The 24,593-nt window shown below is 46.4% G+C and overlaps 2 protein-coding genes and 1 long non-coding RNA gene across 4 annotated transcripts in view; 2 read left to right on the plus strand and 1 right to left on the minus strand.

Moving 5' to 3' along the window:
• LOC310850913 overlaps positions 1 to 20,476 on the plus strand; it is a 169,449-nt gene extending 148,973 nt beyond the window's left edge. The window contains exon 2 of the long non-coding RNA XR_014567468.1: positions 19,707 to 20,476. This is a non-coding gene — a long non-coding RNA (uncharacterized lncRNA). The remainder of the gene's footprint in view (positions 1 to 19,706) is intronic.
• Positions 8,183 to 12,107, plus strand: LOC310850875 (phospholipase A2 homolog otoconin-22-like). Its single transcript, XM_083752898.1, has 4 exons — positions 8,183 to 8,242; positions 9,592 to 9,736; positions 10,997 to 11,103; positions 11,230 to 12,107. The coding sequence occupies exons 1-4, from the start codon at positions 8,203 to 8,205 to the stop codon at positions 11,373 to 11,375; spliced, it is 438 nt and encodes a 145-aa protein (XP_083609024.1). The 5' UTR covers positions 8,183 to 8,202; the 3' UTR covers positions 11,376 to 12,107.
• The window catches only part of ACAP3 (ArfGAP with coiled-coil, ankyrin repeat and PH domains 3), a 146,946-nt gene continuing 135,315 nt past the window's right edge, over positions 12,963 to 24,593 (minus strand). For both annotated transcript variants that reach the window (XM_083752551.1, XM_083752550.1), the window contains one exon: positions 12,963 to 14,394. In XM_083752551.1, coding sequence (XP_083608677.1) covers positions 14,288 to 14,394 — 107 coding nt within the window. In that variant the 3' untranslated portion in view covers positions 12,963 to 14,287. The remainder of the gene's footprint in view (positions 14,395 to 24,593) is intronic.

Here is a 24,593-nt window from a genome sequence, read left to right on the forward strand (position 1 = left end):
GGCTGCCCAGATGACAAGACCACCATCTCCATCTTCATTCCATCCAAGTGAATGGATACCTTTTGCTTTGCTTATATGGAACAAGGTCAAAATGGGAGTGGAGGTAAAGATTAAATTTCAGTGCTGCTCTCTTGGGAGAGGAAAGGCAATTTCCTTCCCGAGGAGAATTGTTGGCATCTGTCTGTCTCGAGAGGCAATGGAGTGTGTCTCCAGGGGTGAAGTCAAACCACTGTATCAGCAGCACCAGAGTGACTTTCCCAGGGTGCAAGCCTGGGCAATGTGTGTGGAGGTCCTGGGCTGCCCAGATGACAAATCCACCCTCTCAGCCTCACTGATGTGGTTCAAAGGAAAGCAGAGCAATACATTTGGCACCAGCTTGGCTGCAGGAGTTGCTGGAAGAAGGCATGCAAGGCACCATCCAACCATCTTAGGGACTCCACTCCAGAGCTGTGTAGGGTTTCCTCCTTAGACTTTTCTTCTACCAAAGATATCCTGCAAGGCAGCAGAGGTTCAGGATAAGAGTTTTCCTTCTCCTAGATGGGCTCCCTTCCCAGGTTGACAAGCCCCATCTGCCCCTCACTTCCCTCTCCAGGACATGCAGAAACCGCCTTTTTTGACCATTGGACTTACTATTAGTCTCCTCTGCTCAATCTGTCAGAGCCTGTCTTCGCATGCAGGGGAAGTCCCTAACTCACCAAGGGTTTGAGACCCTTTGTTGGAGACCTTCACCTGGTTTAGCCACCCCCATACACCCCAATGGTCCTTTGAAATTTGCACTTCTCTGTGTCCAGCATTATAAAGGTAATTTCTCCTTTATAAACCCACATAGAGCATTAGTGGAAATGCACTCAGATGCATTATAATAAGGGGAATCGCTTGGCAAAAAAAATAATCTGCATTTTAGGGGAAAATGCACTACAAAAATGTGCGTATTAAGGAGAGAACCTGATTGATTTTCATGAAGACTGGGAGGAAACATCACAAGCTGACGTGGACATCTGGAGAACTATACTTAAATTTGGAAAAAAATGAAAAACTGAAACCTGCCCTTCCCCTAGCTATGCTAACAGCAAACTCTTTCTGAGTCGTGATTGAGAACTGATGTGGCAATGTGGCGTAGTGAAGTTAAAAATTGTGGAAAAAGGAGAAGTGGACAGAGACTGCAATGGACCAATTGGCTCACCCCTTTCATGCACCTGTTTCTGCAGAGGTTCAGCTTTCAAAAACCTCTGGATTAGGCCACAAGAGAAGCTAAATATGGGTCACCTTGTTCTTTTATTTATTTTTTCCCAAAGGCTTGCACAACCACACATTGAGCAAGGCTGTAATTTACTGTCCCCCGTAGATATGAGCTGACTGCAAGAGGAGTCAGCAAAGCGTTCCATGAGTTTCTAGCGTTGCAGAACCGCCGAGTCTTGCAGGAGCCGGGAAGAGCAGGTTTGGGACGAGCTGATGATGAGCTGCCTTGCCAATACTTGGGGAAGGGTGGTGGAGAAATTGAGAAGGGATTGGCAAAAGGGAGCAGCTGCAGGTCAAAAGGGAAGGCCCGTCGCCCTGAGCTGTATAGGAACTTATGAGGAATCTTGTAGATTGGCTAGACAACACCAACGGAATCAGTTGCCTTATATAGGAACACAGGAAGCCGGTTTACCACTGGGCTATGGTTAAGGGTGGGACGCGGGTGGCGCTGTGGTCTAAACCACAAAGCCTAGGGCTTGCCGATCAGAAGGTCGGCGGTTCGAATCCCTGCGATGGGGTGAGTTCGAAAGCACGTCAAAGTGCAAGTAGATAAATAGGTACTGCTCTGGTGGGAAGGTAAACGGCGTTTCCGTGCGCTGCTCTGGTTTGCCAGAAGCGGCTTAGTCATGCTGGCCACATGACCCGGAAGCTGTACACCGGTCAGTAAAGTGAGATGAGCGCCACAACCCCAGAGTCGTTTGCGACTGGACCTAATGGTCAGGGGTCCCCTTACCTTTACCTATGGTTAAGGGACAAGGGTGGTAGGAAACTATTTCACACCAAGTCAGACCTTTGTTCCACCTACTTCAGTATTGTCTACACTGACTGGCAGCAGCTCTCCAGGGTATCACACAGGAGACTCTTTCAGCCCTGCCTGGAGATTGAACCCAGAGCCTGCATACTGTTACAAAAGTCGGGTACCTGCCCCTCCCTCTGCCAAGTGGTGGCAAGAGCCCACGGGGTCCCACACAGGGTCTGTGTCCCTTTGGACAATGGAAGACTTGGCGGAGACTGCCATGCTTTAAGAAATATGGTTTCTTCACCTATTTACACCTTTGGTCTGCATTGAGTGAGTCCAGATTTTACGGCATGGTCATTTCAAAAGGCACCAGTGCAGGCACCCTTCTCCCTGCCCGCCCAAGATGGATCTCAGCTCTTCCTCTTCCTTCTTCTTCCAAGAAACCCTTTTCGGTCCCCTCAAACATACACCCCATCACCTTGGTAACATCTCTGTTATGTACTGAGTTGAATAGGATCCAAAATGCAGCAGTCTGATCGGTCCACAGGAACCACCCAATCCAGCTCCAGGTGGAAGTGAATCCGCAACCTGATTGGCCTACAGGAGAATCCTGGAATTAGCCAATCACGTGGGCCCATTGTGTAAATAATGTATATAAAGCAGACATTCTGGGGGAACTTCCATTCCTCCTCACCACCATGAGCTGAATAAAGAGCATGAAATCCACTCTTGACTCCGAGTATATTTCAATCTCCCTGCCCAATGGCACATCAACACGTTTTCTCATGTTAACAGGCTTGCTCTTCACTCAGCCAGCCAGGCTGGTTTGCATAACCCAACCCAGGAATTCCCAGAATTCCCCATCTGGCACTGGTCTGCACTTTAATCCATATCCCAATTAATCAAAACCCTGGCATTTACTAATTTCTAGGGTTCAGGGGGATTCCCCCCCCCCCCAGATCTATAACAATAACAAACCAGATTCTCTAGCCACTGAGTTATGGACATGCCCTAAAGACATAGGAATATAGGCAGCTGCCTCATTCTGGGAGTCAGACCACTGGCCAAGACCAGATGGTCACTGACTTGCAGGAGGTCTCTTTCATCCAACCTGGAGATGACAGGAATTGCCCCTGGGACCTTGTGTGTGCAAGAAAGCTCTACCACTGAGCACGGCCCCAACCAAATCAAATTTCTCCTCCATTCCCTACCCTTGACCCATCTGCTCAGCAGAGTTCAGGAATGTTATATAACCAGGAAGGAGTTGGACATTTGGGAAGACACCAGATTCCTGAAGGGCTAGGTGTTGTTGGTGGAGTTACGGTCAGGATCCCCGGCCGATCCCCATCAGCCCATCCTGCTTTTTGGCTTAAACACACGACCGATTCCGAGGCTGCATAAATCACCATCGAGCGAGCCCCAACTGGATCTTGCACGTACATCATGACACAGCAGAGTCGAAAGCACAGCCGCGGCTTCTTGGGAAGACAATCAATGAGGCAACAGCAGCATCAGAAAACAACAACCACCCATCGCCTGTGAACCAGAGACAGGCCCAGTTTTCCGGAACAGACCGAATCGCTGTTCCTCGTTTGCCTTTTGGAAGGGTTTGGAGGACACCTTCGGGAAATGTTGCAAACATGAGTTGTTGGCATTCCCTTCCCCTTCCACTGGACCCTGAGAAGATAAACCTCTCAAGTTGGGGACAGATGTACCCAGGCTAGAAGCTGCAGCCCTAAGCCTACATATGGCCCTCAGCTTAATTCCAGGCAGCTCTTGCCTTATTTGCATGTGGTTGGCACATAGTGGGAAATCTGGATAAAGAGGGTTGGGGGGGAGAGAGAGAGAGAGAGAGAGAGAGAGAGAGAGGAAGGAAGGAAGGAAGGAAGGAAGGAAGGAAGGAAGGAAGGAAGGAAGGAAGGAAGGAAAGAAAGAAAGAAAGAAAGAAAGAAAGAAAGAAAGAAAGAAAGAAAGAAAGAAAGAAAGAAAGAGGATGTTAGCATAAAGAGGAAGCAAAAAGGATGTCCTCTTTATCAAGGACAAAGCCACCAGAATCGCTACTGACACTAGCTGTAACTTTAAGAACTTTCATTTTCCCTCTTCCCTCCTCTTCCTTCTTTCCTCATGCGTCATGACTTTTTGAGATTGTGCACCTGAGGGCAAAGGTTAGGAAAGGGATTTTCGCAAAGCCTCTCTGAGAGGCTTTCTAATGAAAAGGGGTGGGGGTGCTGTGAAGAAACAAATAAATAACCAGTTACAGATAAGTAGCCGTGTTGGTCTGCCATAGTCAAAACAAAAAAAATTCCTTCCAGTAGCACCTTAAAGACCAACTAAGTCAGTTCTTGGTATGAGCTTTTCGTGTGCAAGCTCTTGGTATGAGCTTTCTTTCAGGTATCTGAAGAAGTGTGCATGCACACGAAAGCTCATACCAAGAACTGACTTAGTTGGTCTTTAAGGTGCTACTGGAAGGAATTTTTTTTGTTTCAAATAAATAACGTTGGCTAATATTTTCCTGTAGCATTGCTAAGTCTTTGAAACAGCTGGCTGACATAACAGCGGTGCGATGTAGAACTTGTGTGTATGTGTGTGTGTGTGTTGCAACCCTGTCTAGCTCCTGAGCATCGTCCACAACATTGCAACATCTTCTCCTCTGACTCTGTGACTGCTCCTCTGGCGTTTGACCTCGACTTCTGTGACCTCTGTGACCGCAGTTGGTAAAATTAGCACGCACACATACAAAAATTGCATCAGTGGAATAGGGGAAAGATAAAGTGTGGCCACTTATTACAGAGTGGAAGAGATGACATCAGATCGGGTTTATTTGTATCTGGTCATCAGACCATCACAAAACAAAAGTTTAATTGTAGGCAATTAACAAAGGATTGCATCAATGGAAGTTAACTCAGACCCAAATAAAACTGTTTGCGACATAAACTTAAAATGATGAATTTCCCCTGCAGATAAGATAACAACATCACACACACACACACACACACACACACACACACACACACACACACACAGACTGTATCTATGGTTCCTCTTAAAAAATAAATATTAAATGGAAACATTTAAATAAATGCTACAAAAATCTGAATAAACTGATATGCAAGCTAAATGACTAAAAAGCCTAAAACGAACTTGAAATCACAAATCTCCTTGACCTGGCACACTGTTCTTACTTAAGCATTCCACCCCCACCTCCCCTTATCAGTTCCTGCAGGAAGAACAATGTGCCACCTTCACAGTTCTAATTATATATGGTTCGCCCAATAGAAAAATTGCAGACTTGTGGACAGACGTCTTTGCTTTCTCCCTAAAACAGGTCCCAAGCATCACATAAGGAGAGCCTGGCTACTGAAGGATCAGGCCATTGGCCCAACTAGTCCAGCATCCTGTTCTCACAGTGGCCAAACCAGATGTTTCAATGGGAAGCCCAGAAGCAGGAACTCCATGGATGGACCATCAGCCTGATGCAGCAAGGCTAATCTTGAGTTCTTAATTTACCACTGGGATACATCGCTGACTCCCTGCGCCTCCCAGTTCTCCTTTTCTACAGGATTCAGATTCCTCCTTCCAGCTAAATGCTTCCTACCCATTTCCAAAACTGTCATCTTTTCAGAGATGTTTCCACAAACAAAGCCATGATCTCAGCTGATAAATACACAATGGTCTCCTCATTTGTTTACCCCGGCCATCATCAGTGGACTGAAATAGAAAAGGAAGGCAACCTATTAATTTACCCTTTTCCATGTGGTATTCGGAACCTGAAATTAACTTGTTCATTACATATAATTTTTATTAGATTTTCTGTTTTACAATTTTGAATATTCATTTAAACATCCTTACAACATCAATGATTTCCCTTCTTCTCTTTCCATGGTTCATTTTGCATACCATAAATCCCTGCATATTATACGTAAACTAAACCATTCAGTATTCCATTAATACAGCCATCAAAACTTATTTACACTGTGGAATTTATCTTAATGCTGCCAGCGTTTTCAAGCGTACACAATTCCCCGCCCCCATATGTTCAATAAACGTTTTCCAATCTTCTCTAAACGTATGTTCTTGTTCTCTGATTCTATATGTTAAGTCTGCAAGCTGTGCATATTCCATCAGCTTAAGTTGCCATTCTTCTTTAGTTGGGACCTCGCTCATTTTTTATTTTTGGACTAACAAAACACGGGCCGCAGCAGTGGCATACATAAATAATCTTTTTTGACACCTGAGAATTTCCGTCTGAATTATCCCCAGCAAAAAGGACTCTGGGTTTTTTTTTGGGGGGGGGAGGTACTTTTAAACATTTTTTTCAATTCATTATGGATCATTTCTTCTGTGTACTTGTTCAATCTGTTGCCCAGGTCCTATCGATGGGCAATGTCAAAACCTCTCATGGAACTTCATCTTTAAACTGGGCTGAGGGCTGGTGAGACTGAGGTAGCTTGAAGATGTATTCTGCCACATGTCAGCGCCGAAGGAATACAGTGGTACCTCGGGATGCAAACGGGATCCGTTCCGGAGCCCTGTTCGCATCCCGAATGGAACACAAGACGCAACAGTGTGCCGACGCGTGTGCGGGTCACATTTCACCACTAACGCGCATGCGCGTGACGTCATTTTGAGCATCTGTGCATGCGTGAGCGGAGAAACCCGGAAGTAACGCGCTCCGTTACTTTCGGGTTGCTGTGGAGCGCAACTCGAACGCACTCAACCCGAAGCGCATTCAACTCGAGGTATGACTGTATTGCACTTGTGATGTACTGGGCCATGCATCCATCAAATGATGTAAGTGCAACATGGTGCTATCGCTGTAAGTGCGATTTCTGTAAGTGCAACATGGTGCTATCACTGTGAGAAAAGAATACTGGACCGAAAGCTGGCGTGAAGCCGTGGTTAGAGTGTCAGACTAAGGCATGGGAGACCAGGGTTCAAATCCTCCACTCGGCCTTGAAGCTCTCCACTGGGTGGCCTTTGACCAGTCACTGCCCCTCTCAGTGTGCCCCTCAGCCAGTGTGGTGTAGTGATTAAGAGAGGTAGACTTGTAATCTGGGGAACTGGGTTCGCGCCTCCGCTCCTCCACATGCAGCTGCTGGGTGACCTTGGGCCAGTCACACTTCTCTGAAGTCTCTCAGCCCCACTCACCTCACAGAGTGTTTGTTGTGGGGGAGGAAGGGAAAGGAGAATGTTAGCCGCTTTGAGACTCCTTCAGGTAGTGATAAAGCGGGATATCAAATCCAAACTCTTCTTCTTCTTCAGTCTAACCTACCTTGCAGGGTTGTTGTGGAATTTAAATGAGGAAGGGGAGAGCCTTGAGATCCTTGGGGTGGGGGTGGGGGGGAGGTGAGATATAAATGTGATTAATGTATAAATAAATTTTAGATGGGCCTTTGGCTTGATCCAGTATTGCTCTTCTGGTGTTCTTATGCAGTGTTCCCAGAGTGGTTTAACAACTAACCTATATTCACACACAAAAAAACCTTTGGAAATAGTAGCTCTGCAAGGGGAATAGCGAGAGGTGTCTCCTAGCAACTCTCAGCACTCTTAACAAGCTATAGGTACTATGATTCTTTGTGGGAAGCTATAAGGGATGCGGATGGTGCTGTGGGATAAACCACAGAGTCTAGAGCTTGCTGATTAGAAGGTTGGTGGTTCAAATCCCCATGGTGGGGTGAGCTCCCATTGCTCGGTCCCTGCTCCTGCCAACCTAGCAGTTCGAAAGCACGTCAAAGTGCAAGTAGATAAATAGGTACCGCTCTGGGGGAAGGTAAACAGTGTTTCCGTGTGCTGCTCTGGTTTGCCAGAAGCAGCTTAGTCATGCTGGCCACATGACCCGAAAGCTGTACGCCAGCCCCCTTAGCCAATAAAGCGAGATGAGCGCCGCAACCCCAGAGTTGCCCGCGACTGGACCTAATGGTCAGGGGTCCCTTTACCTTTACCCTTTATGGGTGCTTAAAGAGGTATCATAGTGATTTAAATGTATAGTATGGATGTAGCCTCAGATTGCCACCGCTTATATATATATCCTGATGTTGTTAATCCCACTTCTTAGATAATTATGGTCCCTAACCTTGTTTTGCTCTGGTCCTCGAGTATAATTATTATGAGCCAGGACCGGGGGCGGAGGTGATGGGGACATCATTTGTCCCAAAATATCTGATTGGGCTTGCTTATATAAACTGACACAGACACCCATGGCTTGCTTCCGTTCAGCTGCAGCCATGAAGAACGTTACCATCTTCCTACTGGTTCTGGCTTGCGGTAAGTCTACTTTTCTGCTATATATTCTGACCTCAGTAGAGCTGAGAGTTCTTTCCAGAACTGTTGTTGTTGTCCGAAAGAGGGGTCTCTGTGATGGGATCTCTTTGCTTCCACCGTGGTCCCTGCAATGGTGGCAACTCATGGCAAGCACCTCCCCCCCCCCACAAGCCCTCAGACTGCCCTCACTCTGATTTGGCTTCATGGCATTGCCATCAAGAAACCAGCCTGCGGGCAGTGCATTTTGCAGCCAAATGTGGGAAGAGGAAGAGAAGAAAAAATCTGGCAATTGGTATTCAGGGATATAATGCCACTGAATATGGGTGTTCCTTCCATAGTCGTGGTTAATACCCCTAGGCAGGGGTTTAAAGCCATCTTCTTTTGCCACCAGGTTACTTCTGCCCTCCAGGCAGGCTCACCAGTCCAAACGCCTTACTGCTCATGCCACGGTGTGCTTGATCTAATTCCCAGTACTCTCATGAACAGGCTCAACCTCTCAGTCCAGGACTGGGCAACCAGCAGCCTTTGGACTACCTGTGAGCCTCAGCCTAATTTAAATCAGTATGGGGAGAGAGAAAGAAGGGGTCAGAATGGCAGAAAGAGAGGCGGAAAGAAAGGAGAGAAAGGGGTGACAGAAAGAGAGATAGAATGACTTCGTGAAAAAGAATGTAATGGGGTAGCAGAGAGAAAGATGAGGGAGGGAGGGAGGGAAAGAGAGAGGAAGGGGATGACAGAGGGAAGAAGGAAAAGGAGGTGGCTTTGGCCCTACCTACTGCCAGCAAGTGGCTGAGAACGGTTTACCTCTAAACCACAGAGCCTCGGGCTTGCAGATCAGAAGGTCGGCGGTTTGAACCCCCGCGACGGGGTGAGCACCCATTGCTCGGTCCCTGCTCCTGCCAACCTAGCAGTTTGATACCACGTCAAAGTGCAAGTAGATAAATAGGTACAGGTACGGGAAGGTAAACGGTGTTTCTGTGCGCTGCTCTGGTTTCGCCAGAAGCAGCTTAGTCATTCTGGCCACATGAACCTAAAGCTGCCTGCGGACAAATGCCAGCTCCCTCAGCCAGTAAAGCCAGATGAGCGCCGCAACCCCAGAGTCATCCGTGACTGGACTTAACAGTCAGGGGTCCCTTTACCTTTACTGCCAGCAAATGGCTGAGAACGGTTTACCTCTGAGGGAATGTGGCAGCAGGGGAAAAGGTATCCCAACCCCTCAGGAAGGCTTGAGACCTCAACCGCTACCCCCACCACAAACAGTGGTTTTCCACATCAACACCCTTGCCTTTTCGATCTGTACCCCCTGCTCCATGTCTCTTTGCTCTTCCCTCCAAACAAGACTGTTGTTCTTTCAGGAGCCACTCTGGTGACTGGCCTTGCCTCCCAGTTTAATGAGATGATCCAGATGAGCACCGTCACCTACACCCTGGCCAACTTCACCAACTATGGGTGCCACTGTGGGGCAGGGACTCAAGGCTTCCCCGTGGACGCCATCGACAGGTGAGGCTCACCTGAGATTACCAGGCATTGCTCACCTCTTGGTCTATCATCATTCTCTTACAGTTCAGGGGTTTTACAAGTCACGGTGAAGGGCCATTAGAGTATTGTTCTCTATATGATCCCAAAAACTGTTTGAGGCATTTCCTGCTCTCTCATATGTGATGCCCAAACCCCTTCCTTAAAGGGGGAGGGAGGTTTTTACACCAGCCAGAAGAACAAGGCTTTTTCTTCTTGCTTAGATATTACAGTGAAAATGGGCCTCTCTCTCTGGAATGTCTGGCTTAGGCAGGTAGAGATAATAAGCAAGGTTGAATGAATGTTATTGTAACCCCAGATTTGGGGGGGGGCTGAAAAGGAGGAGGCAAACTGAAAAGGAGGAGGGTAACACAGGAAACAATGCTATATCTTATTGCTATTAGTGTAAATCACATGTTTTACATGTGAACACGTGTCTATGCATTCTAAGGGGTATAGAAAGTGGGCGCACTCTGACTGGGGTGTGCAGATTGCGAATTTATCGCTCTGTACCTTTGTCCTCCATATGCATTTCAAATAAATCCTGTTAAATCCTGCAAGGTTGGTTGCCACTTCAAGTGACTGTGCTCCAGGGACCCAATAGCAGATATGGAAAATGTCCAACAATGGGAGTCTCAAGAACAGGGATGGGGGACCTCCATATTTGCGTGCCTCTCCCATACAAAGAAATACAGGGAATCCCTGCACGCACCAAACTAGCATATCTGGGAGGAAGTCTCTTGCCTAGCCTCTCTGAGACTCTTGCTTTCTACAGACAAGGAGCTTGTTTCATGCAGAGGATAATTCAAATAAACCACCTCCACCTGCATTATGATATGAACCAGTCCCAGCAGGGCTATACCACAGACACTTTCAGTGGTAGAGCATCTGCTTTGCACACAGAAGGTGCCAGGATTGATCCCTGGCATCTCCAGGTAGGGCTGAGGGAGACTCCTGCTTGAATATGCTGTCATCAGAAACATGCTGTGCGATACCGGGGAAATCCCACGGGCCGCCGGAGACCACGGTTGTGGCCGCCATCTTAGTTTTTACCAACTAAGCCCATTATGGGCAAAAGAAAATTACGGTACACGGCAGTCACCATTTAAAAATACCATATGCACTTTAACAACAACAACAACCCACAGTGCTCCAGAATGTTGAGTTCTGAAAAAACTAAGATGGCACCAAAATGGGCCTGATTCATAGCAATTCCTTGCTCTCTCGTTTTCACGTCACACGCAGGTGCTGCCACAGCCACGACTGCTGCTACAACAAGGCCGAGATGTTCGGTTGCAGCCCAAGCACCCACTCATACAGGTTCTACGCCCAGAGGGATAAAATTAAATGCGGTGAGTTGGTCCGGCGTCGAGCCAGAGAGCTGGTTCCAATCTTTTCTATTTCCATTCCCCCAGCTCAGAGCACCCCTCTTTGCGGAAACTGATGCTGATGTTACCACCTTTCTCCTCTCTCTGCAGTCAAGTCGCGGGACCGGTGCGAGAAGCTCGTGTGCGAATGTGACCAAAAAGCGGCCAGCTGCTTCCGGAAGCATCTCTTTGCCTATAACTTCCAGTTCAAGAATCACCCAGCGAACAACTGCAGGGCACAGCGGCCATTTTGTTGAGCTGCATTTTTAACGGAAAGCAGAACCGGAGGATATCCCATGTAGGGGGGTTGATTCAGGGGGGAGCCTAGCCTGCCTGATTATTATAGGGGGGGGGCTCAGCCTATATTATTATTTTGGGGTTCTTAGCATTGTGTTAGGTTAACTGAAAGCAAGAGAAGCATTTAGAAATTAAGTTGCCGTTTATGTTCTCTCTATTTTATTTGAAGCAAAGGTTTGTGGGTTGTATCTAAGACCTACTCAGAGCAGACCCACTGAAATTAATGGATCTAGGTTAGTCATGCCCAGTAAACTTCAATGGGTCTACTCTGAATAGGACAGACATTGGGTACAACCTAGGGTAAACCTATTGGGTTGTATTTGGAGTAGACCCACTGAAATGAGCAAATGTAAATTAACCATGTACATAGTTTTCAATAGGTCTGCTCTGAGTAGGCCCAGGACTGGACACAATACCTCCCCCTATACTCTATTGAAGAGGCTAACCCTCAGGCTGCTTTTGTTTTCTGTTTTGCTTGACTTGTCTCATAGCCTGGGTGCTTAATCATGACGGATAGTGTGCCTCATATCTTAGGGCGCTCTTCTTCTTGCGCTAGAATTGCATCCCTGGTCTGCTTTCCCCCCAAGAATTTACCTACCAAGTGGAAACACGGACCATTTTGCTGGTTGGATGTCATAAAACCCTTTCAAAACGGCAATAGTAATAATATGCATTTGAGTCAAATAAAATATTACCGGTATCTCCATGTTGTTTGCCTGTGTGGAATTGGGAGCAGAGTGCAGGCAGCTCCCCATTTACATGTGTCTGAGGGACTCGCAACGGTGCGCATGCGCATTGCAGCGAAGCCGACTGTGGCACGAAAAGGGAGGGACACGGCCCTAAAAAGAGCATGCAAATGGCGCAAATGGTGCAAAAATAGTGTCTAGAAATCCCATGAGCCTTTGCAAGTGCAGTCATGGAAGCTTTTGCAATGACATTTGAGGCCTGTGGAGAGTTGAGGTTTGGAGCGAACAATTGTGGTGGAGTTTGGTGGATTTTTGTTTTTGAAGGGGTTTTCATTCCCAACCCTACCATGAGATTTCAGGGACTGAACCTGGGACCTTCTGCACAGACAGCATGGTGGGGCAGCAATGTTCCCCTGACCTCTGAGCAGCAGAGTCATGGCTGATTATTTGGGGGGAGCGGTGCAGTTGTAACTGTAATATTGGAGTGTGATGTTGCGGAGGTGCAGTTGCGCTAGTGGGAGGACTTGATTGGGTCAATTGGCGGTGCGTTTGCACCATGCTGACCTCATGCCTCCCTCTGTACCTCCCAGAAAGCCGCAATGACACAGCCAACTGGAGGTCCGATAAGTCACTGCCCGATCCTACTGCAGACTGTGTGCATATTTCTTTCTATGCATATAAATACCTTGGGCTCTACTTTGTCGTTTCTCAGGAACCAACTACTATATCTGATTTGGCAGCTGGCCCCAAAGCTATAAACGTGTACCCAATAAATATCACTTTATAGCAAGGCCCATGACATAATTTTCTCACCTGGTTCAAAGAGGTCTAGATCCGAGAAACTGACAAGGAAGTCATGCCTAATGTCCCGGGAGAAAAATGTCACCTGTCTTTATTTATAATCTTGTAAATAAGGTCCGTCTGTCCCTCCTGTCTGGACTTCCCTCTTCCTTCCCTTGCAATTCATACCCCTTCCCTCCCGCCACAAGCATTTTTAAAAAATACGTTTCTTTTTTGCCCAGAGATATATTACATTTCCAGCATATAAACACAATTTCTATACACGCTCAACAAGAGGCAGTTTGGGCAGCAGAGGCTGTACCAGTACAGGCTCTCTGACAAGTCCGTTACCTATGAAAACAACAGAACATGATTTTTGAAATAACAAAAACAAGAAGAAGCCATGCTTTAAAAACAGGAACAGGGAACTTGTTTTAGGCCTTAGGGCAAGGGAAATCACAGAAAGAGTGTGGAAAATGGCAAGCAATGGCAGGAGTGAGAATAGGGACTTGGGGTCCTTCCCAGCGCTACAATTCTGTGAGTGATTTTATGAAATATATTGGGGGGGGGGGGACTGTGGTGGATTGACTGCAGTTGGTGGTGAGCCAGCAAGCCTGCTTATCATTTTTAGTTCTCTGCCATGCTCCTGAATGATGCTATGGAGCGATCTAATCCGCCCATTGAGCAAAATTGATACTTTCCATCCTGCCCCAAGGCTGTAAAAACCAGTTTGCCAAGTCGCCTGAAGCTAGTGAGATCAAACCTCCAGGGCAACCGTGGGACCGAAGCAGGACATAGAAGAGCAACCTGTGGCCTGTCTGATGTTGATGGACTACAACTCCCATCAGCCTCAGCACAAGCAGTTGATCAGAGATGACAGGAGTTGCAACCCACCAATAACGTGAAGGCCGCAAATTTACCACTTCCATTTTAGAACAGGGATGAGGAAGCTGTGGCCTTTTGGACACTGCTCACATCATCCTGGACTATTTATTGGCTGATGGGAGCTGGGGTCTAGCGAGGTCTGAAATATCTACAAGTTCTCGATCCCTGCTTTAAAAAGAAATAGGTTTCTCTCTCCATTTCAGGCTGTAAACATGGGCTAGTTACTCGTAGGGCTGTGTATATCCTCTTCGGAAGTTCTTTGGGGGGAAGGGGATGTAGGGGGAAAGCCATTTGGTTGTGGGGTGGTGACCATGGGGAGATGTAGCGATCAACGCAAAGCTGTGTGGGGTGACCAGAGACATTGGTTCAAACTGCTCCGGTTCTGGATGGACCCGATTCAGCCACCGGCCGCCTCTGTCCCTCCGGCGTCATCCGCGGCACATAATCTCAACTCTCCCTCTGGAGTTGAAAGGAACCAGCATTCTCAGATTCTCAGATGATGTCCATGGTGGTTTTGAGGGCTATCTGTAGGAGTGGCTGAAGTACAGGCTGCGGCGGTTGAGTTTCTCTGGGTTGTTGGATGCCATGTGAGAAAACTCGCGGAAGATGTCGAGATAGGTGGCGTCTCCTGTAGAAGACAGATATAGATACCGAGGATGAGCTGATCGCCCTTTCTCTTCAGCGAAATCAGCATTAACAGGGAGACAAGGAAAGATGCAGACAGCGCTGACTTCTACACATTTAAGAATCCTGTGAACCAGGGCTTGTTTTTTCCATATTCTAAGAGAACGAAGGAGGCCTTCATGGCGAGTTCTGGCACCTCTTTTTCTATAAAAATAGCACTTCTGGGAACTATAGGTTACCCGCCACAGGGCTACCATTCCCAGCTCCCTCAAACTACAGCTCCCAGTAACCTTTGAGGGAAGCCATGTGTCTTTAATGTGCTTTCTCTAAAGGCTTATCGGCCCATCAATTTCCAAAACGTTTCTTCCATTACATTTTTAAAAAGAAAACAGCAAGCATTTTACACGACAAGTGAGAATGGGAACAAAGTGTTGTGGCACATTAGAATGTTCCTGTTCAGGGCTCAAGACCACCAGCCACGCCCCTTTCAGGATACTCCATTCCATCCCCATTTCGGGATACTCCATTCCATTCCATTTTCAGCTTTTCCTCCAACTGTTGAATAGCATTAGGTGCTCACCGAGCTTTCTCAGTACTCACTGAGGTATTTGGGGGCTCCTCCACCCCCTGGGGCGGGAGCAGCTAACCTGTGGCCCTCCAGATGTTGTTGAACTAAAACTCCCCTCTTCCTTGAACTTGTGGTCAATGGGGGTTGTAGTTTCAGCAGCATCAGGAGGGCCACAGGTTAACCACCTTTTCCTTAGGGCTGGGTTGGAGAACCCGACACAGAAAGCAAATGCTGTCTGTTCCTGCTTCACACTGCAAATACAGTTGTACCTTGCTTTTCAAACGCCTTGGGAGTCGAATGTTTTGGTTCCCGAGAACCAGAAGTGATTGTTCCAGTTTTTGAACATTCTTTGGAACCCAAACATCCAACGAGACTTCGTGTGGTGTGGTGGTTAGAGTGTCAGACTAAAACCCTGGAGACCAGGGTTCAAATCTTCATGACGTCCCACCAAGTGACCTTGGAGCAATCACTATATCTCGGCCGACCTACCACGCAGGGCTGTTGTGAGGATAAACTGAGGAGCAGGGTAGAAGTGTGGGATATAAATGGGATAAAAGAAGCCAATAAAATTAGAATATACAATTTGGGGAGAGTGCAGATTTCAAAGGACAGCTGTGTTCTGGCTTGCGTGTTGGTGGTATGAGTTAGGTAGGTTTGCCCTGAAATCTGAATTGAACCAGATCTGATCCCTGCAGTCTCTACCTGCATAAGAAACAGTGCATGGTTATCCTACATGTGATCCAGCTGTGCACTGATTTAGAGCATCTTCTGGGGCATCTTCTGAGATTCTGGCCTAGGCTTGGGTACCCTTTTGGGGCAGCCTGAACAGCAGCCAGCCCAAGCTGGGAAAAGAGGCGCCTCTTTTCCCAGCTCGGGCTGGCAGCAGCCATGGTGTGCAGAAGAGCCAGAGCCCAAGCCCAACTCCACCCCCAAACCCAGACATTTCCTTTAAAATGTAAAAATCTGCCCAGATGGGCTTGTTGGCCCCCATGTCCAGGTTTTCCTGGGCGTATGGCAAGCCTATCAGTGTTGTTCTCCGCCCAAAAGTTGCCTTCCTCCCAAAACCTCCTGCCATTCAATAAGCAGCAGGAGGAAAATGGAGGCTTTAGCTTGGGAAACGATGGAGGCTTTTGTTTTGTTGTGTTTCCTCACGTTCTGATCCTCTCAGGGCTACTGAGCACACAACTGATCACCCAGTGGATAAACTTGGTATGTACTTTTCAAAGATTCTTCCAGGGTGTTATTTTCAGCAAGCTGCCAGCCTTTGACCCACTCTGCTTTTTTCTAGGAAACTGCTTGGAAGAACACAGGGAGGGAGATCTTCTGGCGACAGAAACTGATGTCAAGGACAAAAAAAATCCTTCCAGTAGCACCTTAAAGACCAACTAAGTTAGTTCTTGGTATGAGCTTTCGTGTGCATGCACACTTCTTCAGATACACTGAAACAGAAGTTACCAAGGAGCCAGCCCAAATGTGCAGAGAACTGGAAGCTGCTGGTTCATGCAGGTCACATCCAGGCTCCTCTCCAAACTATAGGCCAACATTTACCAACTGGTCAATTTTCAGTGCTGTGGGTTTATAACCCAAGTTTAAAGTGTCAGCCTTTAGGTATCTCTCTCCCTGGAGCTGGAAGCTCTGGAATATTCACATCCCAGATGCCCAAGGACCCAAGAATTCCTATAGGCTCGGGTGTCTTGGGACCATTACGTTTCCCAGGGCCCCTGGCTCCAGAAATGCTGTTTGCCAGGAATGCAATCCAAGCTGGAGAAGAATTGTGTCAGATGTGTAACCCTCTACGAAGCCAGTCATTAGGCTTCTTTCTCTCCCTCCCTGATGTTGAAATCACTGCAATATTCATATCCCAGCTGCCAGAGGATCTGAGGCATGTGGTTTCCCCCCTTGAATATCTGAGTTTCTATGGGCTCAGGTGCCATGGGAACATTATGTTTCCCAGGGCCCTTGGCTCCTGAAATGCTATTTCTCAGGAATGCAAACTGAGCCCGAGAAGAATTGTGCTGGATTCAGCATACTAGTAAGCATTACGAATGCACTGAAGTTTTGCTCTGAACCTGGTAATTATGAGTACCTACAGCATCATTACTCTGCTTCTCCCAAAACTAAAAACTGTAAGCTCTGTGATGCAAGAGTCTGCCTTGTTACCCTGCAAAGCACTTTGTATCTTGTCCATACCCTACAAAGACATCACTTGGAGAATAAATAAGTAATACATGCACACATTTGACTTAGTACATGGCTATCTGTAGCCAATAATTTTCCCTTGCTAAGTTCAAGCACACCCGTGCAAAAATTCTGGTGGACAGCCGGTATCAGCCCAACAAGAGCAACTGGTAGGAACTGGCAAATCTATCCTTTTGGGTTTCTCTCTGTGTCTCATGTTTCCAAGTCCAGTTATTCATATTCCTACATTGGTGTGTCATTGGTATTTCATTACAAAATGTCTTCATGGAAATTTGTAAGCATTTTTGTGCGAACGTCTCCTAATACACATATTTTTGTGTGCAATTTTGCAACACACACATTTTTGCAAAACAGCTTCCTCTAATATCATGCACTTTCATCAACTGTTTTTACTACGATAGATGGTTTCTTTCAATGCACAATTTACCTTAGTGTATGCCTTTGTGTATACAGTACTTGGCTGAAGAACTACATTGCAAAATTCAGAAACAAGCAAATTTTGAAGGATGGTTGTGTTCTGGTTCATGTATTGTTTGCGAAAGTGCAAATCAGGCGTGCTGACCTTCAGATGCAAAATGAATCAGGTTTCTTCCCCCATCCCCATCAAACAGTTACAGCCAAGTTTTGATTATGTATCCACTTTCCAAAAGCAACAGAATCATACCAACTCTGCAGTCCTTTGGTTTGGACAAAAAATTCAGAGAGAAATGATTCCCCCCCCCAAAAAAAAATAACATTTTGGACAGCCCTTATACTCAATGGTGAGTTAAAACTAATGGAACTGCTGAAGAAGGAGTGAACTGTGGATGTTATGCCACTAGGTTGACACAAGCAGACAAATCTAGTCTCTGATCTAAGCCCCTGAACACATGATTTCGGTTCCTAAACCTGAACATTGGGAGTCAACATGACATAAGAAGGAGCTGTAGCTCAGTGGCAGAAGGTGCAGAAGCTCAGCTTTGCATGCAGAAAGTCCCAAGTCTGATCCCTTGTATCTCCAGGTAGGGCTGTGAATATTCTGTGTCTGAAACCCTGGTGAGCTGCTGCCATTCAGCAAGATGGGTTGTTGGTCTGACTGGCAGTATAAGGCAGCTTCCTATGACCCCACGTCTCAAGGGATGGGCAGTAGTTCATTGGTAGCACATCTGCTTTGCATGAAGTCTCAGGTTCAATCCCTGACATCTCCTGGTGGGGCTGGGAATGCCCTCTGCCTGAAACTCCAATAAACTGCTGCTGATCAAGTGTAGAATAGGGGCAGCCAATGCCGATGTTGGGGACTACAAACCCCATCAGCCCCAGTCACTGTTTGTTGCCCTGCTCACATTCTTAGCTTGCCAATAGCCTCCTTAAACTGAAAAGACCAGAAGTGGACATCTTATTCTGACCAAACAGGATGATTTAATTACTTCTTATGATATGGACATGGTGGGCGATAGTCAACTAAGTTTTACTCACAGAAGAGCCATTGAAATTAATTGACGTAATTTAGTTGTCTTCTTCATTAATTTCTGTGGATCTACTCTGAGTAAGACTTAGTTGCTACCCACCTCAGAGAAATGAGTGTCCATGACTTCAGTCCATTAATTTGAATGGACATTAATCTTTTCTGAATAGGACTTAGTTGGCTATAACTCTATACCACGCATAGGCAAACTCGGCCCTCCAGATGTTTTGGGACTACAACTCCCATCATCCCTAGCTAACAGGACCAGTGGTCAGGGATGATGGGAGTTGTAGTCCCAAAACATCTGGAGGGCCAACTTTGCCTATGCCTGCTCTATACTTTGGTTGATGCGGAGTAGTGTCAACAATTGTGACTGAAGTCTAATGTGTGGTCTACTAAAAACCACTAGATCAGGGATGAGGAACCTGTCGCCTTCCACTTGTTCTCCTAGCCCCGCATCACTGCAGACCATTGGCTATGCTACCTGGATTGATGGGAGCTGTAGTCTAAAATATATAGAGAACAGATGGGGAACTATTGCCCTCTGGGTATTGTGGAAATACAACACCCATCACCCTTGACTCTTGGTCATGCTGGCTGGGGCAAGTCCAGCAATGTTTGCAGGGCTACTGGCTATCCGTCCCTGGCTTAAATAATTTCTACATGAGCTGCTGCGAAGCCAGGCATCATTCGTCCTATATTTGTGCATCTGATTTCCCCCCTCCCTAAATGCAGAACGTTACCCATTTATCTATAATGAAATTCATTTCGTTATGTTTTAGCTCAGCTCTCCATCCTGTCAGGATAACCTGTAGCCCAGTGGTACAGCATCTTGCTTCGCATGCAGAAGAACCCAGGTTCAACTCTCAATGGCATCTTCAATTAGGGCCGGGAATCTTCCTTGCCTGAAACCCTGGGGAGGCATTGCTAGTCAGTGTAGGCAGACCAATGATCTGATTCAGTGTAAGGCAGCTTTCTGTGTTCTTATGATTGTTATGTTGACCCCATGTACCATCCTAAATTAACAAGGAGAGGGAGGCAGGTGACGTGAACTCAACACTAATGGGGCTAATTCAAGGGGGTAATCTTTACCACCCACTTAAAGAGTGGGACGCGGGTGGTGCTGTGGGTTAAACCACAGAGCCTAGGGCTTGCCAATCAGAAGGTTGGTGGTTCAAATCCCCGCGACGGGGTGAGCTCCCGTTGCTCGGTCCCTGCTCCTGCCCACCTAGCAGTTCGAAAGCACGTCAAAGTGCAAGTAGATAAATAGGTACCACTCTGGCGGGAAGGTAAACGGCGTTTCCGTGTGCTGCTCTGGTTCGCTAGAAGCGGCTTAGTCATGCTGGCCACATGACCCGGAAGCTGTACGCCGGCTCCCTCAGCCAATAAAGCAAGATGAGCGCTGCAACCCTAGAGTCGTCCGCGACTGGACCTAATGGTCAGGGGTCCCTTTACCTTTAAAGAGTAGCAAGGGTTTGTGTTTGTGTGTGAATATAGTGCCCTAGATTTTTTAGGGGGTGTGGGTCCCAAAGCTCATAGAGTTAATATAGAAAACAGAAGCAAGACAACATAAATAACAAGAGGCGAAGGAAGAAGAGGTAAAAGATTTTACTCTAGATTTTTATTAACAGTGTTTCAAGAGACGGGAGAAGGAAGGGGGGGAGAGGGGGTCAATAAGACACCAGAGCAGCAGAATTTCTGTGGGGTATTCTCAGTTGTGTGTGCATGTGTGTGTTGATGTTTTTTCACCCCCTTTCCTGGTTAAAACCATACAAAGATAAATAACATACAGAAGTGTTTGGATTTTTCCATAGGTAGACTCAGTCGAGGCCGAGCAGGCAAAAGTGAGAAAAAACACGAAGAGGTAATTTTTTTTTAATTAAAAAACAAACAAGCCAGTGTTACAAAGATTGTACTGAAAAGCAAGTTGAAGTGATAAGAGGAATGGTTAATGTGCTGGAACGTTATTTACAGAGAGTCGTTCATGTCCTAGATGACTATTTCCTCTCCCACTATCGTTTCCTGTTGATATTAGAGCCTCAACTAGCAACTTCAAGCTGTTCTCAGCAAAACCATGTGGTAGTGTTCCTCCTGGACTATACCATTTTAAGACTGGGCGGTGGGGTGGGGACACAACATTTTCAATGTTCCCCATATAGCCTCTCCCATGCACAAATAACAGATAAATAAACAGTCCATCGGGATAGAGTGTGACCTCCCCGAGCCCCCCCCCCCGCATGCCATCGTTCTCCAAATGCAATACAGAGTGAAAGGTTTTGCAGATTTCACCTCCCCCCCCCCCCGCATCTCTGAAATGGTGAGATCCAAGATGGATGCCATCACATGATTTTGCTGATCGCACGGCTCAGACCTGGCACAGCAAAGCAACAGCAACGTCAACCTTCTCCAATGCTGTTTAAATAGAGAGTGATCAAAGCCCCTGATGTCTTGATTTGAATATGGGTCCTAATTTTATAATACAAAAGTTTCTTCTGAAGGAAGGAGGGGTCCAACATTGCACAGAAGCACCCTGTGTGCTTTCTGGGTGTATATGGAGTCCTAGAAAGGCCAGGGTCATTCATATAAGGTCAACAGATGGGGGGGTCTGCGCTGGAGGGGTGTGTGTCTCCTAACAACTCTCAGCATTCTTAACAAACTACAGTTCCCAGGATTCTTGTGGGCATATGCGATAGGCCTATAGCTTTGCAGCTTCCAATCACTGGCAGTTTGCATTGTGAAGGTGAACATTCTGGGCTGTACTTGGGGGAATTGACATTTAGTGGCACTGAGCTTTCTAACCTCCTAGTTCTTCCATTGCTAGCGGTTGTCAAAGAGCAACCGCATGTGGTAAACACACACATTTCGAGTGGAAAATAATGTTCGCCGGAACGTTACAGCAGTTGGAGTTAATCCACTGGGAGCTGTGATATACCTCTTACACCCTAAAAGGGCTCTTCTGGCTCAATGCCCATCAGTGCATCACATTCCTAAGGAAACAGCACTCAGTATTTTACGTTCTCTTCCAATATTTGTGTTTCTCCTTTCCCCGCAACGCTCCACAAATCTTTTCCCCAGCTCACAGCACACACCTTTTCCCCAGCTACTCCAAACACCTCTGCACGCCATCCACTGAACTTCAAACCACAAGCGTTTGTCATGAGTGTTCGCCAGCAAGGATGTCTCCAGATGTGGTGGGCTAGCACTCTCACCAACCTAGGGGTCAAGGATGGGAGTTGTAGTCCACATCTGGAGGTTATACTGGCAGCTGCCAAGCTAAGCAATTGCTAACCAGAAATCCAATTTGCCTTGGGACGGCAGCAACGACACTCCATTTTGGTCTTTTTTCCCTGCTCACTCCTTGTTCGCAATTCTTGTCTTCCACCTTTTTGTATTTTATTTTCGTTGTTGCATTTTTTAGCACACTTTCTCTTAATATTCACATTTTTTCGGCGGAGAATAGTACCACAAGATTCAGAGAAGTGTGAATCGCAAAGGATAGCTGTGTTCTGGCTGGCCCATTGTTTCGGTATGTGTGAATTGGGGGGTTTCGTATTCAAGCATGAGCTGAACATAATTTCTCCCTCATCTCTACTCACTTCCCAGGAGTCTTTGCAGGAAGCCAGGACCATTAAAGAGGAATTAAATTGATGCAATATTACAGTGCTGATGCACTCTCTGCCTCTCTGCCTTATTTCCACCCTCTCCCAGGGAACAATAGTCAGCTGTGAAGGAGAGTTTTGCTTTGAGTGGGAAGGTGTGCTGCTTTCTTCACAAAGGCAACTTTGCAGCTGCAACTGGATTTTGTAATCCAGTGTGCGATTCAACACTTTAAAAGAGTGGGGAGAGAAGGAGATCTGGCGCATTTCAAATAGGGTTATAGAGAATACAATAAACATATTTCCATATTGGAAGGGAAAGGCCATACAAGCCAAACCTTGCAATGTTATACCTAGTTCTTTGTTGCAAAGTAACCTGGAATTATGTACATTTTCCCCTAACGTCCCTCCCTTCCAGTTCCAAACACACACATCCCGTCCACGCTGTTCCAGAATCCCCATCAACCGATGGAAGAAATTTGTGAAAGTTCAATGTTTCATCCTAATGAAAGCATATAAGAGAGCCGGATTCAGACTAAACGAGTTGAGCTTAGATGCCACTGAAATCAAATGGGGCAACTTAGCTGTAATGACTCGAGCCCCATTGCTTTCAATGAGAACAAAGTTCAACTAACTTACAACTGCAATCCTATGCATGCTTAGGCAGAAGTAGGGCCCACTATGTTAAATGGAGCTTACTGCCAGGCAAGCGGGTCTAGGATTGCAACCTTTGTCCAGATCCAGCCCAGAAACTTGCTTTAGATGTGTTCGAAAACTATCAGGCTTCTGATGCTTTGTGAGCTATCTTCCAAAAACAAAGCAAAGAGAGTCGATAGAAAGCGATCTGACCAGGGGGTGTGGAGAGGCAAATTTGCTGGATTTTCTTTTTTAAAAAAAACAACAACTCCCTAGCAACTGTACAAAAGAAACGAAAAATCTGACGTTGAAATACAGCCGAACTGTACTGAATGAAGGTGGGGGGGAGGGGGGAGAAAGTAATTGCACACGCCCTTGGGGGCTTCCTCAGTAATAAATTAAATACTTAAACAATGTCACCCATTTTAAAAAGACAGCACAGTATTCCATAACAAAAAGAACATTAACATCTTTTCTTTTCTTTTTTTAAAAAAGAACCCAATACTGCTAAATAGGAAAAGTGCACATAGCTGATTTTATACATTGACTCTTAAATGTAGGTACTAATGCATCATAAATAGATAAAACACCTTGTCAGACATGCAACTCCCTTTGCAAGCCCCTACGACCGCCACTGCCTCAGGATTTAAACCGTGGCTTTCTTGTCTGCACCATCCCTGTACACTCTCCACATTTTAAAAATATGACAGTGGCCTAGAGAGGGCTGGTGGCAGGGAGAGGGGAAGGGGGAGGACTGTACTCCACTGATCTTCAATGGGTGGGTTGGGGAGCCTCCATGGGGTCACGGTGTTCTGCAGCTAAGGAAGGGTGAATTTGTCACTTTCAGTTTCTCTCCATTTCCCAAGCTTTCAGCCACGTTCTCCACATTTCCACATCAGTTTGCAATGAAAGAAAACGGTCCTCGTGAAAATTTATCATTATTTCAGTGTGCAATTTTTCAGGGTGAAAAATTGTAGGCATACTAATGCATTCCAAAGAGATAAAACACCACCTCGCCTAATATACACATTTTTTCAAAGCAATTTTCCCAAACAGAATGCATTTTTGGGGGGGTAAGTTATCACTATTATGTGCATTATTAAGCACCCTTAAGTACTGTATATGCATTTTTTTTTGGGGGGGGGGAGTACACATTATATCTCCTGCCAACCTAGCAGTTTGAAAGCACATCAAAGTGTAAGTAGATAAATAGGTACCACTCCAGCGGGAAGGTAAACAGCATTTCCGTGTGCTGCTCTGGTTCACCAGAAGCAGATTAGTCATGCTGGCCACATGTATGCCGGCTCCCTTGGGCAATAAAGCCCCAGAGTCGGTCACAACTGGACCTAATAGTCAGGGGTCCCTTTACCCTTTACCTTTACACATTACATGGTTGGAGAACTGCATTGCAAAAGCACAGATTTCAATGGCTGCATTTCAGTTTGCATATTGTTTTGGAAAGCGGGGGAATCAGGGAGGACTGGCTTCAAACGCAAGCAAAATCGAATTTCGCTCCCGTCCCAAGTTGCCGCAACAAATACCACCTCCATACAAATATATGGTTATATGAGAAATGATTCCCCAAATGCATGTTTGGCGTAAAGGCAGGTCTGACGATAGCTGGCACACACCTTTCCTGGGGCAGCTCATGCAATTACGAAATTAATCAACACAAACAGATGTTTCTGGGGGACTTTCAATGTGGTTCGCTCCCACAAGAAGCAGTGATGGCCTCCAGCCTGGATGACTTAGACAAATTC

This window comes from Podarcis gaigeae (genome assembly GCF_964106915.1).
Source record: "Podarcis gaigeae genome assembly, chromosome: 8".
Classification (NCBI taxonomy): Eukaryota; Metazoa; Chordata; class Lepidosauria; order Squamata; family Lacertidae; genus Podarcis; species Podarcis gaigeae.